The sequence below is a fragment of the Syngnathoides biaculeatus genome, chromosome 4, assembly GCF_019802595.1.
Source record: "Syngnathoides biaculeatus isolate LvHL_M chromosome 4, ASM1980259v1, whole genome shotgun sequence".
In the NCBI taxonomy this organism is placed as follows: Eukaryota; Metazoa; Chordata; class Actinopteri; order Syngnathiformes; family Syngnathidae; genus Syngnathoides; species Syngnathoides biaculeatus.
Genome location: NC_084643.1, coordinates 18230377 through 18247841, shown reverse-complemented (window position 1 = coordinate 18247841; position 17465 = coordinate 18230377). Strand labels below are relative to the sequence as shown.

At 42.4% G+C, this 17465-nt stretch overlaps 1 protein-coding gene across 2 annotated transcripts in view; it reads right to left on the bottom strand.

The window, feature by feature from the left end:
• Window positions 1-290: 290 nt before the first annotated feature.
• LOC133500002 (leucine-rich repeat transmembrane neuronal protein 4) overlaps window positions 291-17465 on the bottom strand; it is a 78105-nt gene continuing 60930 nt past the window's right edge. Inside the window, exon 3 of one of the 2 annotated variants that reach the window (XM_061818535.1) lies at window positions 291-628. In XM_061818535.1, the coding sequence (XP_061674519.1) occupies window positions 431-628 (198 nt within the window). In that variant the 3' untranslated portion in view covers window positions 291-430. The remainder of the gene's footprint in view (window positions 629-17465) is intronic. The other variant, XM_061818536.1, reaches the window with a different exon arrangement.

Genomic DNA, 17465 nt, shown 5'->3' with positions numbered 1-17465 from the left:
TCCTGCTAAGTTTATAGCCTCTCCCAGTTGATCATTTTACCTGCCACAGCAGAGTACCCAGATGGGGAGAAGGGACAAAAATACAGATTGTTTAATAGGATTAACAAATCTTTCAAGTATTACCTCTCATGCTCCTCAACAAGCAGAGCGGAACATTGAAAGTCAAGCTGCTGTTCAGCCTCCTTGGCTAATTGAGGATATTAAGAGTTTGATGGCTAAGAAGCTCATCCATCCATACCAGTGATACCTACTCAGGTCAGGCCTACAATACCTACTCTTGTACAGTATTTCCATTGAGAAATATTTCATCCTCATTAGACCGGCCGGGTCCTTGATGCTCTGCAGAAGATTAACTGTTTCTGTTGCTTCCTGACCAGGACTGCTTGCCATCAATATGGTCTGTGTTTCATTTGAAACATCTGCTGACTATTTAATAGTGTGTGCTGCTCACTGGGCGAGGGAAGTGGTGAGGGGGAAGGACGGTCACCGTGCCCTGTTGGTACCTGCTCGGCTTCAGGCCATCCATCTCCTGAAAGGGGGGCTCCGTGTTGACGTGCAGGTGAGCGTGGCAGTAGTCCAGCACTGATGGCTCACAACTGCACGTCAGGGCTCTCAACTGCAGCGGAATCTAGCAGAGGAGAGAAAGCGCAAAAAGGGAGACAGGCACAAACATGAGCGAAAAGCCTCCATTTCAACATTTTATCTGCTCCAAGAATGTTTGAAATGGGCTTTGTTTGCTCATGGCACTGTGATGTCATTAATGCAGTCTTGGCTTGTGATACAAAGCACGCCCCAAGACCTGAAATATGTGCTGCTCAATCGCCAACTTTCAATGACAATGATTTATATTGAAGCCTTGAGCGAGAGAGCACACGTAATTTTTGTTCTCTTTTAAATGGAATCAAGGCTCCGTTTAGAAGATAGGGCTTATTATATCTCCATTTAACTGATTCCTGTACAGGATTTGCAATTGAATGGCACAGAGGCCTAATGTACAACATCTGTAGATATGAAGCCGGAAATGAATGAATGAATATACTCACCTCCACTTTGTGACATACAGTATATATAGAATGGTATAGAATACTCTGGAAAAGTCAGTTTTGAGTGCCCTCAAAATCACATGACTGTCAACTTTGTGGGTCAATTGTTTTCCCAGATAAAACTCACATTTATGCATGAGATGCAATCCAAACTTGGCCTTTCATTATATTATTTTGTTTTAGCCTGAAAAATAATTATTTGATCATTATCTACTTGCTGCAACAACTCATCTAACGATGTCCAAGACCTTTCTTGCAGTAAAGCATTTCCAAAATTTAATTGAAAGCAGTGTACAGTACTGTATATTTAGCACATCATATACTATACAATACATAGGACAGAACAAAATGATGGACATTATTCATCAGAATGAGAGCAATCACAGCTTCACTCATATCATTTTGAATATAATGCATCATTTGAGTCCGCCATTCAATTATTAAATTATGGTGTTTCTTTTAATGGCGAATGATGAATGACTAGATCCATGATATTGTTTTTCTTTGTTCCAATTTTATACTAGTACAATTCTCGAGAGGCCTTTCAAAGCCCCGTCATGGAAAAAAATGACTGCTCACTATAACTATTGTATTGTGAGGGAAATATTCTGTCTTGGTTTATTTGCTCAAACCACAAAGGGATTGACTTTAAACTAATTTGATTCCCCATTCTGTATGTATCCAGCCTTGGTCATGATTCACAATGCCAACAGAAGTCCAATCTGGCTTTGTTTATTTTCTGCTTAAATTGGAAGATTAGTAGGAGACACCTTTTTGACTACGTCTGAACTTTGCACAATTCTTCCGAAGTAGTAATGAAAAGTAAATACAGTGATGTAAAATAAGGGAAATCTCTGTGGAGAGACAAGAGGATATTGTGGGCTTGTTTTCACCAATTAAAGGAACCGTAAAAGTCGAGGCTGTAAGTGATGAATTTGATGTAAATGTTTGGTTGAAGCAATCACCCTTTACCGCTTGCTCTACAGCTGTAGTTGTCAATGTACTTTGAACCTTTATCCCCTCAACATTTCTTTTTAGCTTCTACATTGCTAGCCAGTCCCGCCTGTAATCCAAAGGAGACGTAAAATAACCCGAGCTATTGTTATTGAGACAATAAACTTTTTTTTTTGTCAATCACTGTTAAACTCAGTGTGGCCTCTCCACAACAGTAAATACATGAATAAATACAACCCTTGGGAAGGTAAAGTCATTCTATTTTGCAGTTCTCTTCGTAGAAGACAGCAAAACAAAAATATGTTTAGCACAAAGGCTCTCGTGTACTTTAAAACTGAAAATCAAACCTGTGCAGTTTAGCACACCAACACCCACTAGTGAGGATAAGCAGTGTAGAAAATTAAAATTAGAATGAATGTGAATACATCTAAAAACATTTTTCAAGATATTGCTGTAGGCTACATCTATTAATAACACAGTGCTGTAATTAACAGTAATAAATCATTGACTCACATTCACTATTGTCTGTGAGGTCAGTGAGTAAGGCAAAAAAATATGGACCAAGCAACAACATCTGGTGCTCAATTCGAGACCAGACCAATATTTTTATCTGCGTCCCTGCACATACAGTGAAGAAAATAAGTATTTGAACACCCTGCTATATTGCAAGTTCTCCCACTTAAAAATCATGGAGGGGTCTGAAATTTTCATCGTAGGTGCATGTCCACTGTGAGTGAGACAATCTAAAAAGAAAAAGTGTGGGGTTGTTAGCTGCATAAAGACACCTGTCCACCTCATACAATTGGTAAGACTCAAACTTGTAACATGGCCAAGACCAAAGAGCTGTCCAAAGATACCAGAGACAAAATTGTACAACTCCACATGGCTGGAAAGGGCTATGGAGAAATTGACAAGCAGCTTGATGAAAAAAAGGTCCACTGTTGGAGCAATCATAAGAAAATGGAAGAAGCTAAACATGATGGTCAATCTCAATCGGAGAGTAGCCCCATGCAAGATATCACCTCATTGGGTCTCAATGATTCTTAGAAAGGGGAGGAATCAGCCCAGGACTACACGACAGGACTTGGTCAATGACCTGAAAAGAGCTGGGACCACCGTTTTCAATGTGACTGTTGGTAATACACTAAGACGTCATGGTTTGAAATCATGCATGGCACAGAAGGTTCCCCTGCTTAAACCAGCACATGTCAAGGCCTGTCTTAAGTTTGCCAATGACCATTTGGATGATACAGAGGAGTCATGGGAGAAAGTTTTGTGGTCAGATAAGACAAAAATTGAACTTTTTGGTCACAATTCCACTAACGATATTTGGAGGAAGACGAATGATGAGTTCCATCCCAAGAACACCATCCCTACTGTGAAGCATGGGGGTGGTAGGATCATGCTTTGGGGGTGTTTTTCTGCATATGGAAAAGGATGAGTATACTATTTTAAGGAGAGGATGACCACGGCCATGTATTGTGTCACGAGCTATCGGTGCAGGGGAGGACCCAAAATCAGGACTCTGAGACAAAGGCATAATGTCCAGTGGGTTTCATTGCAGAAATAGTTTCCACACACGGTAACACAGTGCAAACTCAATGAACTGGAAAATGCCTGTGATGTAAACTCCAACCTAAATACATGGTCAATTAACATGCCGAATGCGCAACAGCTGTGACAAGTGCCAGAGGTGGCACCGCTCAGAGAGGTGACCAGGCCATGCCCCTCCTGGCAGTGCGCCAGCCTTGCTCATGACATTTTGTGAGATTTTGGGGAACAACCTCTTCCCCTCAGTCAGAGCATTGAACATTTCAACATGACACTGTCCCGAAGCACACAGTCAGGAAAACCAAGGAGTGGCTCTGAAAGAAGCATATCAAGGTGCTGGCGTGGCAGAGCTAGTCTCCAAACCTAAACCCAATTGAAAATCTTTGGAGGGAGCTGAAACTCCGAGTTTCTCGGCAACAGCCCAGAAACCTGTCTTGTCTAGAGAATATCTGTGTGGAGGAGTGGGCCAAAATCCCTCCTGCAGTGTGTGCAAACCTTGTGAACAACTGCAGGAAACGTTTGAGCTCAGTAATTGCAAACAAAGGCTACTGTACCAAATATTGACATTGGTTTTCTCAGGTGTTCAAATGCTTATTTGCAGCTGTATCACACAAATAAATTGTTAAAAAATTTAATATTGTAATTTCTGGATTATTCTTTTTAGATTATCTCTCTTTTTTTGTTTTTGTTTTTTGCTTCCAGTCCCCAAACTGGTCGCATCTTAAACAGGAGACTCTGGCCAGGCCGATCGTAATTCAATAAATGCTGCTGAATTTGGGCCGAATGTTGGGAATACGCGACGTGGGACGCTCTTGGTGACAACTCCAGTGGACGAAAATCATCATCTGTGCAATCTTCGTACCCAAATTGGAGCCATATCGTTCTCGTTGAAGCTGCTTGCCCTAAATTACCCTGGACTATATCACTAACAACAAAACGCGTCTATATTCTAATATTTAACTAAGTTTAATATTTACCATCAAACATTAGCACTTACACGACCGGCAAAAGCTACATTTTGTTTATAACGTGGACCGTGAGTAATTAGTTGGAAGTTGGGCAAGTAATAATGTTAACTTAAACTTGCTTATAGGCCCAGAACACCTTAGCTTAGCTGGCTAACAACGAGACGCGTTTGTGATCAAACCATGCTGTTGAAGAAACATCGAACGTGAGTAACTTCATGACTTGTATGACAAGGGCCGTGAGGACTTATAGGAAAATTAACAAGTCTTAACTTAATACATCTTAATACCCAAATTGGTGCCGTATCTTTCATGTTGAACCTACTGGGCCCAAGTTAGCCTAATGCTCTAACAACATTACCTACGTAGCGTATACAACGAGGACCAAACATCAAACATGGACTCAACCTTCAACTTCTAGAGTGAGGGCCATTGTGGTTTGAATCCCTTCCATCCACATATCTTTTATATCGGCATATCCTGAATATTTTCACACAGGTGGTATGTGATTTGTGTACCTTCATCAAGCGAATTCCATAACTGATAGGTCATGGCCTAGGCTAACTATGCCTGCCCCAGGCACTGTTAATCTGCAAGGCGTAAGTAGAAATTCAAATAATGTAGGTGGTAGACAAAAAAGAGGAGGAAAGCGGCTTAATTGGCAGAAGAAGAAGAGGGATGCACAGACCCTACCCTGTGTGTAAGGACTATGACAGGAAAAGCTCAGGAGTTAGTTGACATGATGATTAGGAGAAAGGTTGATGTATTGTGCAACCAAGAGAGCAAGTGAAAAGAGAGTAAGATTAGAAGCTTAGGAGCAGGGTTTAAATTATTTTACCATGGAGTAGATGGGAAGAAAAATGGTGTAGGGGTTATTTTAAAGGAAGCGCTGGCTAAGAATGTCTTGGAGGTAAAAAGAATATCAGATTGAATTATGAGGCTGAAATTTGAAATTGAGGGTATTGTGTATAATGTGGTTAGTGGCTATGCCCCACAGGGAGGATGTCACCTTACCTTGAAAGAGCAATTCTGGAAGGAACTAGACGAAGTAGTCCTGAGTGTCCCAGAGAGAGGGAGAGTTGTGATTGGTGCAGATTTCAATGGACATGTTGGCAACGGAAACGGGCGATGAAGAAGTGATGGGTAAGTAAGTACGGCATTCAGCAAAGGAACTTTGAGGATCAGATGGTGGTGGACTTCACAAATAGGAGGGAGTTGGCAGTGGTGAACACTTATTTCCAGAAGAGACAGGCACATAGAGTGACCTACAAGAGTGGAGGTAGAAGCACGCAGGTGGATTATATTTTGTGCAGACGATGTAATCTGAAGGAGGTTACTGATTGTAAGGCAGTGGTGGGGGAGAGTGTATCTCGAAAGCATAGGATGGTGGTGTGTAGGATGACTCTGGTAGCAGATAGGAAGATTAAGAAGACAAAGGTGGAGCAGAGAATCACATGGTGGAAGTTGGCTTGAATCTCATATTCAGGAGGAGCAATGTAATTTTTGTCCTGGCTATGGAACAGTGGACCAGCTCTACACCCAGAGGTCCCAGAGGGTGCATGGGAGTTCGCCCAACCAGTCTACAGTATATGTGCTTTGTGAACTTGGAGAAGGCGTTCAACTGTGTCCCTTGGGGAGTCCTGCTGAGGGTCATTTGGGAGTATGGGGTGGCGAACCCTCTGATAAGAGGTGTTTGGTCCCTGTATGACTGGTGTCAGTGTTTGGTGACACCAGTTGATCCAAATTGATTGGAGTAAGTCAAACTCATTACTGGTCAGAATTTGACTTTGCCAAGTCTGCCCTTTTTCACCATTTCTGTTCATAAATTTTATGGACAGAATCTCTAGGCACAGCTGAAGCATAGAGAGGGTCCGGTTTTGTGGCCTTAGTATTGAATCTTTGCTTTGTGGTTCTGTTAGCTTCATCTAGCCATAATCTCCAACTCTCACTGGAGCAGTTCACAGACAAGTGTGAAGCGGCTGGGATGACAATCAGCACCTCCAAATCTGAGAACACGGTCTTCAGTCGGGCAAGGGTGGTATGCCCTCTCCAGGTTTGGGATGAGATCCTGCCCCAAGTGGAGCAGTTCAAGTATCTTGGGGTCTTGTTCACAAGTGAGGGAGAATTGAGTGGGAGATCGACAAGTGGATCTCTGTAGCGTCTGCAGTCTTACGGACTTTGTATCAGTCTGTTGTGGTAAAGAGGGATGTAAGTCAAAAGGCGAAGCTCTCAATTTACCAGTTGATCTACGTTCCTACCCTCACCTATGGTCATGAGGATACAAGCAGCCGAAATGAGTTTCCTCCATGGGGTGTCCGAGCTCTCCCTTAGAGATAGGGTGAGAAGCTCAGTCATCTGGGAGGGGCTCAGTGTTGAGCCACTACTCCTCTGCATTGAGAGGAGCCAGATGAGGTGGCTGGGGGATTTGAGCTTGATTCCTCCCAGACGCCTCCTTGGTGAGGTGTTCTGGGCACATCCCATCAGAAAGAGACCCTGGGGATGACCCAGGACACACCGGAGAAACTATGTTTCTCATTTGCTCGGGAACGCCTCAAGATTCCCCCCGGAAGAACTGATGAATGTGCTGGGGAAAGGGAAGTCTGGGCTCCCCTTCTAAATCTACTGCCCCGACGACCTGACAGGAAGAAATGGTAGACAATGGATGGATGGATGGATGGATGGATGGACAGACGGATGGATGGATGGATGGATGGATGGATGGATGGATCTATTAATGGCGAGGCTAGACATGTTTTTTTCAAGGTCTACAAAGTTCCAGCAAATTTCAGATGGGGATTTTCCAGAGTTAGGTCATGTGCTCAGCCCACCCAATGTACTCACCCTAGACATGCCCCCGACGTCAACAGTTTTTCCACAGTTGTTTTGGTCTAAGTGAGGGCCTTGAAGAGGGAGCCTTCACTCATAAGTAATTCCAACTATCTCTGGGATATAATCTAATTAGGCCAAAGATCAAATAAAATTAGGCGCTATTCTTAACTATGTGCACTCACGTTTCAAAGTAATATTATTTTGCTTTTCCTAGAAGACCTTTTGAAGAAGTCTACATATCTGCAACACTTCTGCACATCCCCGTGCTTGCACAATAAAAGCTTTTTTGGCCAAGCCGGCACAGTGTGCATTTAGGTTTTAATTAGGAATATAGGAGAATGTTGGCTGTTATGGGAGGAGCTTTCAAAGAGGTGAGTCATTTGCGCTCATGTTGGACGACTGCCAACAGCCGCATGGGGCTTAAAGATGCATACATTTAACTTCGCCTGAGGTGTAGTAGTCCTCATTTCCACAGCTCTAATGGCTGAAGAGGTCCCACGTAATATAGGTGTAAAGTCCACCCACATATAGAATGAAATAACATTTCTTGAATGCAATATCTATCTAACAACACTCTTCATTCCTCTTGACAATAAGTCATTGTAATGTGACTCCCTGGCTACTTGCCAAGACAATAAAGCAGACATCTGGCATGAGAACTATCTTTTCTTTATGGGAACTACAGCCAAAAATCCTTTTCAGGTACCGCTTTATACTGTACATTCAGACCGTAAAATACCATTATATCCCATTAAAACTTTATGATGCGTGTCTGTTTTAATTCACACCAAATTCGCTTCTGCATGTAACCCACTGCGAAAATGACTCATTGTGTATTGCTGGAATTCAATTCTCTAGAGGTGAAACGCACTCAGAAATCTCAATTAGACTGTATTTTTTTTAAAGCACCTAACAACTTGTAGACATTATGTTGCTCCATTTTATTGTTCTTAAAATCTATGTATGCATTGATGGTGGAAGTAAATAGTTTCACACAGCCAGTATCAACATCACTTCTCCTCATTTGCAATCGCAACTCACCCCCGCAAAACTCCACTGCCACTCCCGAGTTCTGAATATGAATGTGTATCATCAGCTCAAAAGTATGAATTTGAAAAAAAACCCTCATATTTTATGAGCGAGATATTGTCTTGTTAGACTGTTTCTTGGGGGTTACTATCAAATAAGTGGATCATATCTGTTCTTTTACTGTAGAAGAGAGCAAGAGAACATGAATAAACTTTAATATAGTTTACCGTTTCTCCTGCTTTGCTACCAGCCAATTGCTAGTGTTTGCCCAATGGTGAGACCCCCACTGCAACTCATCCATCACACCTGTTCCAGATTGCACCAACACACACAGCAGCGCCACATAGGACTGGCAAGAATGAGGCGGCAGAGAAAAAAAATTCCCTCTTATAAACACTTTTGAGAACCCATCGAAAATGATCAAAACATCAAAATGTCTATTGAAGAATGCAAAGTTAGACTTTCTGAAATATTTAAGGGAGAAGCGACAAGAAAGAGTCATGCCATATCATCTGACAAAACTCCTTTCAAAACAATTTTCGATTCTTCTGGGTGCTTTCAGAACTCTGCAATTATTGGTCCTGGGCCTGCTGGCCTCTTCCAGAGTTTTTTATGAATGCTGTCCCAAGTTTTGAATGCAATGTTTTGCAGGATAAGCAGATACAGGTACAAGACATGCATTCCACACAAGAAGGCCAGATCAGCCAAAATTTGAAGAACAGTGATCAAGACATCATAGATTCCATCAGGTGTACATATTCCACTGTGTATACATCTGTGTACAACCAATGCAACTTATTTTGATCACTCTCACCACTTTCTTGCAAATTATTGCATTATTGCTATTCCCAGGTTCATCAAGAAAGCTCCAAATACTGGCAATCTGGTAAGAGAACATTGTCAGCATTTCACCCAAAATTGACTGGGATAACCTCCAGTTTTTGCAGTCATAATGAGGACAAATGGTAGACTAAATTGGTGGATGGGTGGAAGGACATAAAAATCGCACAATTACTGCTATTTAATCACTAAAGAGAACCTCTGTATTTCTCTTTATATAATTACTCACTTTATCTTTTGTGCTCTACTCTCAAAATTCAGAGTTTATAATGAAAGAAAAAATACTCCTGTATATATATACAAACTAAATGTCATGTTTATCAGGAAAGAAGTCCATGCTCATTGGGTTTTGTTTGTGTATTTATGTACATCTCCCTCCTTTGCACGGATTTCTTTGAACATTCTCAAGAAAACAACATCCTCAACCCTTGTATCCTGTCACACAGCAAGTCCTGAACCGAGAGTAAATATCAGCCATGGAGTTCCCTGGACACCTGGTTAGTTTCAGACATTACAAGTACCAAAATTCACAGGATAATTAGAGTGAACTTGCTCTACCAAGTTGGCAATTCAGTAAATTACAGTTTCATCATCATCTTTCAAATTCAAAGCCAATAACATTTTTAGCCCATGTTAAGATCTCAATTATGACAAGCAATACGGTAGAAGAAGAGGATTACGTGAGCAGAAACCAACAGGTTGCTATGATTGTTGGTGCATTTTGGAGAGCAAAATATCTCCTTAGCACACATCCATTCATCCATCCCAGATTATCACAACTAGTAATCTCGTAGGCAGAGGTGAGTATAGTAACCATATGGTGTACTCAAGTAAGAGTACTGTTACTTGAGAATACTGTAATATAATTTAACTCCAAACCCCGATTATCACAACTAATAATCTACTAGACAGAGCTGAGTAGAGTAGCCATATAGTGTACTCAAGTAGGTACTTGAGAATATTGTAATATAATTTAAGTCAAAGTAATAAGTACCCCTAGAAAGAATTGCTTGAGTTAGAATAAGAAAGTCTGAGTAAGTGAAAAAAACTACTCACATACGGAGGAACTCATAACTTTTTATTTTTTAAACCAAATAAAATAAAAATAACTAAATGAAATATGAATGTGCAAATTCAGATATTGCTGAATAATATAACTTATAAACAAACTCTAAAAAATAAAATCTTTTTAAAATAACAAATTAAGGCAAATTCAAAGGGTTGCTCACTTTATTGTTGTCTTTTGTGAAATACTGTAGGCTCATAACGGAAATTACAAAAACAGGAACATGGCTGCATGGTCACTATTCAAATGTCAGGTGAGAGAGAGAGGAGAAGACAGCGAGTGAAAGCAACAAAGCAAGAAAGAGAGAGAGTGATAACTAGAGGCATGTTGTACAGTTACTTGTGACCATATAATTGGGGAAATGTATCTGTATACATTGCCAAATCAACAGCCAAAACCAAGCTTGGATGAATGCAGAGGGTTGTGCCAGGAAGGGCATCTGGCTTAAAGCTTTGCCAAACAAATATGAGCATTTATCCAAAGAATTCCATAGTGCACTGGGTGTAGACTATCTTAACAACGTCCGCCAGAAGTTCCATCAACCTGCAGGGCACTGGTGGAAATTCAGCTACTGTGGGTGGAAGACGAAGAAGACATGGAAATTGAGTTCTTTGGTGGAAAGACAAGAGGAAAACACAGATCCTAGATTCAGTGTGGGGACTTTGAACATTTGGACTATGACAGGAAAATGTCGGGAGTTGGTTGACATGATGATGATGGGAAATGTTGAGAAATTGTGTGTCCAGGAGACCAGGTAGAAATTAGGCTAGATGTTTTGTGGCAGGGTTTAAATATTTTTACCACGGTGCAGAAGGGAAGAAAAATGGAGTAGGGGTTATTTTAATGGAATCGTTCGCTAAGAATGTCTGGGAGCTGAAGAGTGTTAGATTGAATAATGAGGGCGATACTTGAAATTGAAGGTGTTCTGTATAATTGGATTAGCAGTTATGCACCACAGGTAGAATGTGACCTAGAGGTGAAAGACAATTTTTGGAACGAGATGAAGTAGCTCTCAGAATCCCTGAAACAAAGGGAATTGTGATTGATGCACATTGTAATGGAAATGTTGGTGAAAGACACAGGGGAGATCTAAGGAGTTATGCATAAGTACGGTATCATTGAAAGGAACTTTGATGGACAGATGGTGGTAGACTTTGCAAATAGGGTGGGAATGGCTGAAGTGGACACTTTATTTCCAGAAAAGGAAGAAAGTTAGGGTGACTTACAAGAGTGGTGGGAGATACATGGAGGTGGATAACATTTTGTGGCCAGATGATGTAATTTGAAGGAAGTTAGTGGCTGTAAGGTAGTGTTTGGGGAGAATGTGGCTAGACAGCATAGGATGGTGTTGTGTAGGATGACTCTGGTGGTGAGGAGGAAGATTAGAAACACAGGGTCAGTGCAGAGAACCATGTGGTGGAAGCTGAGACAGGAAGACCATTGTGTGGCTTTTCAGGACCGGGTGAGACAAGCTCTTGGTAGACAGAGTAACTTCTAGAAGACTGGACCACTACAGCCAAGTTGAACAGAGAGACATCCAGGAGAGTATCTGGTGTGTCTTCTGAGAGGAAAGGAGAGAAGGACACTTGATGGTGGGACCTCACACTACAGGAAGTGATATAAGAAAAGAGCTTAGCTAAGAAGAAGTGGGACACAAAGAGAACTGAAGAGAGGCGAAAGAAATAATGATAATGGTAATGATTAGTAACAGTGAAGTTAAAAATGCATTAAAGAGGATGAAAAATCAAAAGGCAGTTGATCCTGATGACATTTATGTGGAAGTATGGAAGCAAATTGTTAGATATGTACTCGCCTCTACACATGGTTTGGGCTGTGGTACCAGTCCTATTGAGAGGGGTTGGACTCTCTTCCAGTCTGGAGTTGCTCACAGTGAGAGACGCCAAGCATATGTGGGTGTACTTATCGCCCCCCGGCTCGACCCCTGTACATTGGGGTTCACCCTGGTGGACGGGAGGGTCGCCTCCCTCCGGCTGGGGGGACAGGCCCTGAGTGTTTGTGCCTATGCACCAAACAAAAGTTCAGAGTACCCACACTTTTTGCAATCCTCAGAAGGAGTGCTGGAGGGCACTCCTGCTGGGGACTCCATCGTTCTGCTGGGGGACTTAAATGCTCACGTGTGAAATGACAGAGTGACCAGAAAGGGTGTGATCAGGAAGAACAGCTCCCTTATCACAACCTGAGTTGTGTTCTGTTATTGGACTTCTGTACTCATCACAATCACCATGTTGAAGCATAAGGGTGATCACATGTGCGCTTGGCACCAGGACACCCGAGGTCACGGTTCGATGATTGACTTTGTGGTTGTGTCATTGGACTTGCGACCACATGTTTTGGGTACTCGGCTGAAGAGAGCTGCGGAGCTGTCAACTGATCACCACCTGGCGGTGAGTTGGCTCCAATGATGCAGGTCCGATGTGGCAAGCCAAAATGTATTGTGAGGTTCTGCTGGGAACATCTGGAAGAAGCACTTGTCAGATACAGGGGACATTCAGTATGAGTGGACCATGTTCCTTTGCTGAGGTGCCAGACTGGAGCTGTGGGCATAAAGTGGCCTGTATCTGTCGTGGCAACAATCCCCAATCCCGGCGGTGAACACCAACAGTGAGGAATGCCTTCGAGATGATGAAAGACTCCAGTTTTGGTCTGTCTAGCAAGGTAGAATGCCGCTTTGGTGGTTACTGAAGCAAAATCCCAGGCATGGTAGGAGGAGTTCGGTGAGGCCATGGAGAAAAATTTCTAGAATGCTTCGAGGAACTTTTAGTCCACCATCTGGCTTCTCAGGAGGTGGAAGCAGTGCATTGTGAATAGTCTGTATAGTGAGGATGGGACGCTGCTGACTACAACTTGAGAATTTGTGAATCGGTGGGGAGAATACTTCGAAGAACTCCTCAATTCAACTGACACCCTTTCCCATGAGGAGCTAGAGTCTCGGTTCTCTGAGGCAGACTCTCTATCTGAGGTCACTGAGGTGGTTAAAAAACTCCTCAGTGGAAAGGCCCTTGGGGGGTATGAGATTCACCCAGAGTTCAAAAGCGACAGTGCCTCTGGATTAGCAGACTGGTTCAGAGGGTGTGTTCCAACTACAAGGGAAATCATACTCTTCAGCCTCCCTGTACAGGTGTGTCTAGTGGGGCTGGAAAGGTTGGTCCCTCAGGAAGTTAAATCTCAGATTCAGGAGGAACAATCTGTTTTTTGTCCTTGCCCAGCTCCACTCCTCAGCAGCCTCCTCAAGCGTGTACTGGATTTCGCTCAACCAATCTAAATGTGTTTTGTTGGCTTGGAGAAGGAGTTCGACCATGTTCCTCTGGGAGTTCTGTGGGTGGTCCTTTGGGAGTAAGGCGTACTTAATGCCCTTAATGGGGCTGTTCGGTCTCCATACAACCAATGCCAGAGTTTGGTCTGCATTGCTGGCAGTAAGTTGGACTTGTTTCTGCTGAGAGTTCGATCTGCCAAGGCTGTCCTTTGTGGACATAATTTCTATGCACAGCCAAGGCATCAAGGGTTTTCAGGTTTAGTTGCCTCAGTATTGCACCTCTGCTTTTTGCAGATGATGTGGTTCTGTTGGCTTCATCATGCTGTAATGTCCAACTCTCAATGGAGTGGTTCGCAGCCGACTGTGAAGCCATTGGAATGATAATGATCACCTCTAAATATGAGACCATGGTCCTTTGTCGGGAAAGGGTGGCATGCCCCCTCCAAGTCAAGGATGAGATCCTACCCGAAGTGGAGGAGATCATGTATCTTGGGGTCTTGTTCATAAGTCATAGAAGAATGGAACCTGAGATTGGCAGGCGACAGTGTCTGCATTGATGTAGACTTTGTATCCATTGTGGTAATAACAGAGCTAAATCAAAAGGTGAAGCTCTCGATTTACTGGTTAATTTACGTTCTTTCCCTCACTTATGGTCATGAATTCTATGTCATGACCGAAAGAAAAAGATCCTGGATACAAGCAACCGAAATGTGCCTCCTCCACAAGGTGTACTTGCTCTCCCTGAGATATAGTGTGAGAAGGTCAGTCATCCAGGAGGGTCTCAAAAAAGAGCCATTTCTACTCCACATTGAGAGACTCTAGATGAGGTGGATGGGGCATCTGATTCCAATGCCTCCCTGGTGAGAATTCTGGGCACATCCCACCGGGAGGAGGCCCTGGGGACAAGCCAGGACACGCTGGAGGGATTATGCATCTCGGCTGGCCTGAGATTGCATCGGGATTGCTTGGAAAAGCTGAATGAAGTGGCTGGGGTGAGTGAAGTCGGGTCTTCCTGGCTAAAGCTACTGCCACCACGCCCTGACCTCAGATAAGTGGTAGAATACAGATGGGTGGATGGATGGATGGATTAGTGGAAAGGAATAGAGGATGGATGGAAACCAGTAAATAAAAACAAATCTCAGCATGCATTGCTAACCATTGATGAGTAGAAAATGGGATGAGCAACATTAGGAGATGGCAAATCCCCACATCTGTGGGATTATGGTTATCTTGACAAATGCTTTAGAAAGAAAATGTAATTACATAGTATTAGAGTCACGGTGCAGTGGGTGACTGGTTAGCATGTATGCTTCACAGTTCTGAGGGCCCAGGTTCAAATACGGTCTCGCCTGTGTGGCTTTTGCATGTTTTCCTCGTTGCCTGCGTGCATTTTGTCATGGTAATATATACATCCTCCTACATCTAAAAACACTCATGGCAAGTTAACTGAAGCCTCTAAATTGCCCAGAGGTTGTTTATATGTGCCCTACGATTTATTGGTGACCAGTTCAGTGTGCACCCCGCCTCTTGTCCACTGCTGGCTGGAATAGCCTCCGGCATAACCATGACACTAGTGAGGATAAGTAGAACAGACTATGAATGAATGAATATTACACTTAGTTGAAATATATTTTTAACAATATATGCTTATTACATGGGCAACATTTTGGCTTATTTTAGATTGGGGGCAGTCATCCCACTGTTTATTTCTACAAAGACCACATGAATTTCTTACAATGTGTTGCTCTCTTGATTGAATCACAACTTCTTTTATCATTAGCCCATCCATCCATCAATTAACTGAGCTGCCAGGCAGGAGACAGGGTACACCCTGAACTGGTTGCCAGCCAATTGCAGGCCACACAGAGACAAACAAGTCACACTCACAATTACAACTAGTGTAAATCTAGAGACTCCAATTAACATATGTCTTTGGGATCTGGGAGGAGACCGGAGTGCCTGGAGAAAACCCACGCAGCCACGCGAACAACATGCAAATTCCACACAGGCGGGGACATGATTTGAACCCCGGCCCCCAGAACTGTGAGGCCAACGCTGTAACCAGTTGCGTCACCATGCTGCTGGGTCTATCTACACTGAAATATGATTTTGCATTGCATTGATTGGAGACTCTAAATTCCCTCTAGGTGTGATTCTGTGATCTCAACCATGTTCAACCAATGTACATTAGAATTAAATAAGATACTCTATCGACCAACACACCTGCCTGCCCATGAAAGAGAGAAATCAGAACAACGAGAATTCACTGCAATATGATGGTAATGCACTTGTGGTTATTTTGTCTGTGTGATACGCTAGCTGGGATACTCATGCACAGTGAGTCTGGATGCCCAGTTGATTAATCTGTTTTTCTGTGGGGTGGCACGGTGCTGCAGCTGTAGAGGGTTGGCCTCCCAGTTCTGAGGACCAGGGTTCAAATCCCGTTCCTGCCTGTGTCAAGTTTGCATGTTCTCTCCATGCCTGTGTGGGTTTTCTCTGGGCACTCCATTTTTCTCCCACATCCCCCAAACATGCATTCATTGGACACGCTAAAATTGCCCCTAAGTATGATTGTGAGTGCAACTGTTGTCTATCTCCATCTGCCCTATGATTGGGTGGCAACCAATTCAGGGAGTACCCTGCCTCCTGCCCTTTGACAGCTGGGCTAGGCTCCAGCACCCCCGCGATGAGTGGCGAACAAAATGGATGGATGGATGTTTTTCTGTGTCCATGTGAATGCTGCATATGCATATAGGCGAGAACATTTCTGGTTTAAATACCTGAATATGGTGTCTGTAGAATGACCGACTCGGAATGGTGCATTGTGTGGTATTTCAAAATCAAATTTGACATTTTTTTTGGCCATTTATTTGGTTTATATATTTTGTAAGCTGAATTCTGTGTTTTCCATTTGGATGGGAACCTAGAGTAATCCAATTTGATCATATGCCAGATGCAGTTATCACATAAATAAATGTATAAAACCAATGTCCATAAAATGGGTAAATGATGTTTCCCAATGCAAGAAATATCACAACCATATTCCATTTGAATTAGAAGGAAAGTGTTTGATTTCTGTGGCACCATACTTGTTATGTTTTAATTCACATCAAAGAAGTAAAAATAATTATGAAACATGTTACTCGGCTTTTTTAAAGTGACTATAATGTACATTTAAAGGTCACACTATGCACACTTGTAACATCCAATATATGAGCTTAAGTTTTATTAAATGAATACCCATTTGATAGATAGACAATTTGTAAACGTAATCAATTAATCCATTAGATAACATAGACAACATTAGATAGATGAGCTTCTCACACTATGTTTAATCCTGTTCATTTATGGGATGGCATGGCTGGTTAGCATGTCTGCCTCACGGTACAGAGGACTCAGGTTCAAATCTGGCCTCGCCTGTGTGGAGTTTGCATGCTCTTCTTCCTGTGCCTGAGTGGCTTTTCTCTGGGTACTCCGGTTTTCCTCCCAAGTTCCAAAAATCTGGTTGTTAACATATATGGTATGTACCCTGCGAGTGGTTGGCCGCCATCTTAGATTGTACCGGTCCTCTTGCTTAAAGATAGCAAGGATAGTTTTCCACAAGTCTTTTTTTGTTTATAAAGACTGCAAATGGCATTCTGAAAGGTGATCTTTTCAACAGTTTTGTCATCATGTTTTGTTGGTGTATTAAATATTGCCTTGACAAATGTAATAATTTATAACGTTTATTGATATTGTCAGAAAAGGATTAACTATTTGATAAGCATTGTGGTTTTAGTTTGCAGTGATGTAGACCTGCACAGCAAACTCATGAGAGCTGTATTTAATATTTTAGTGATCTGAAAAATGGTGATGATTTGTTGTTTTTGCCATAAAAATGAAGTCTCAGCCAATGTTGGTCAGTTTAGAAGTAA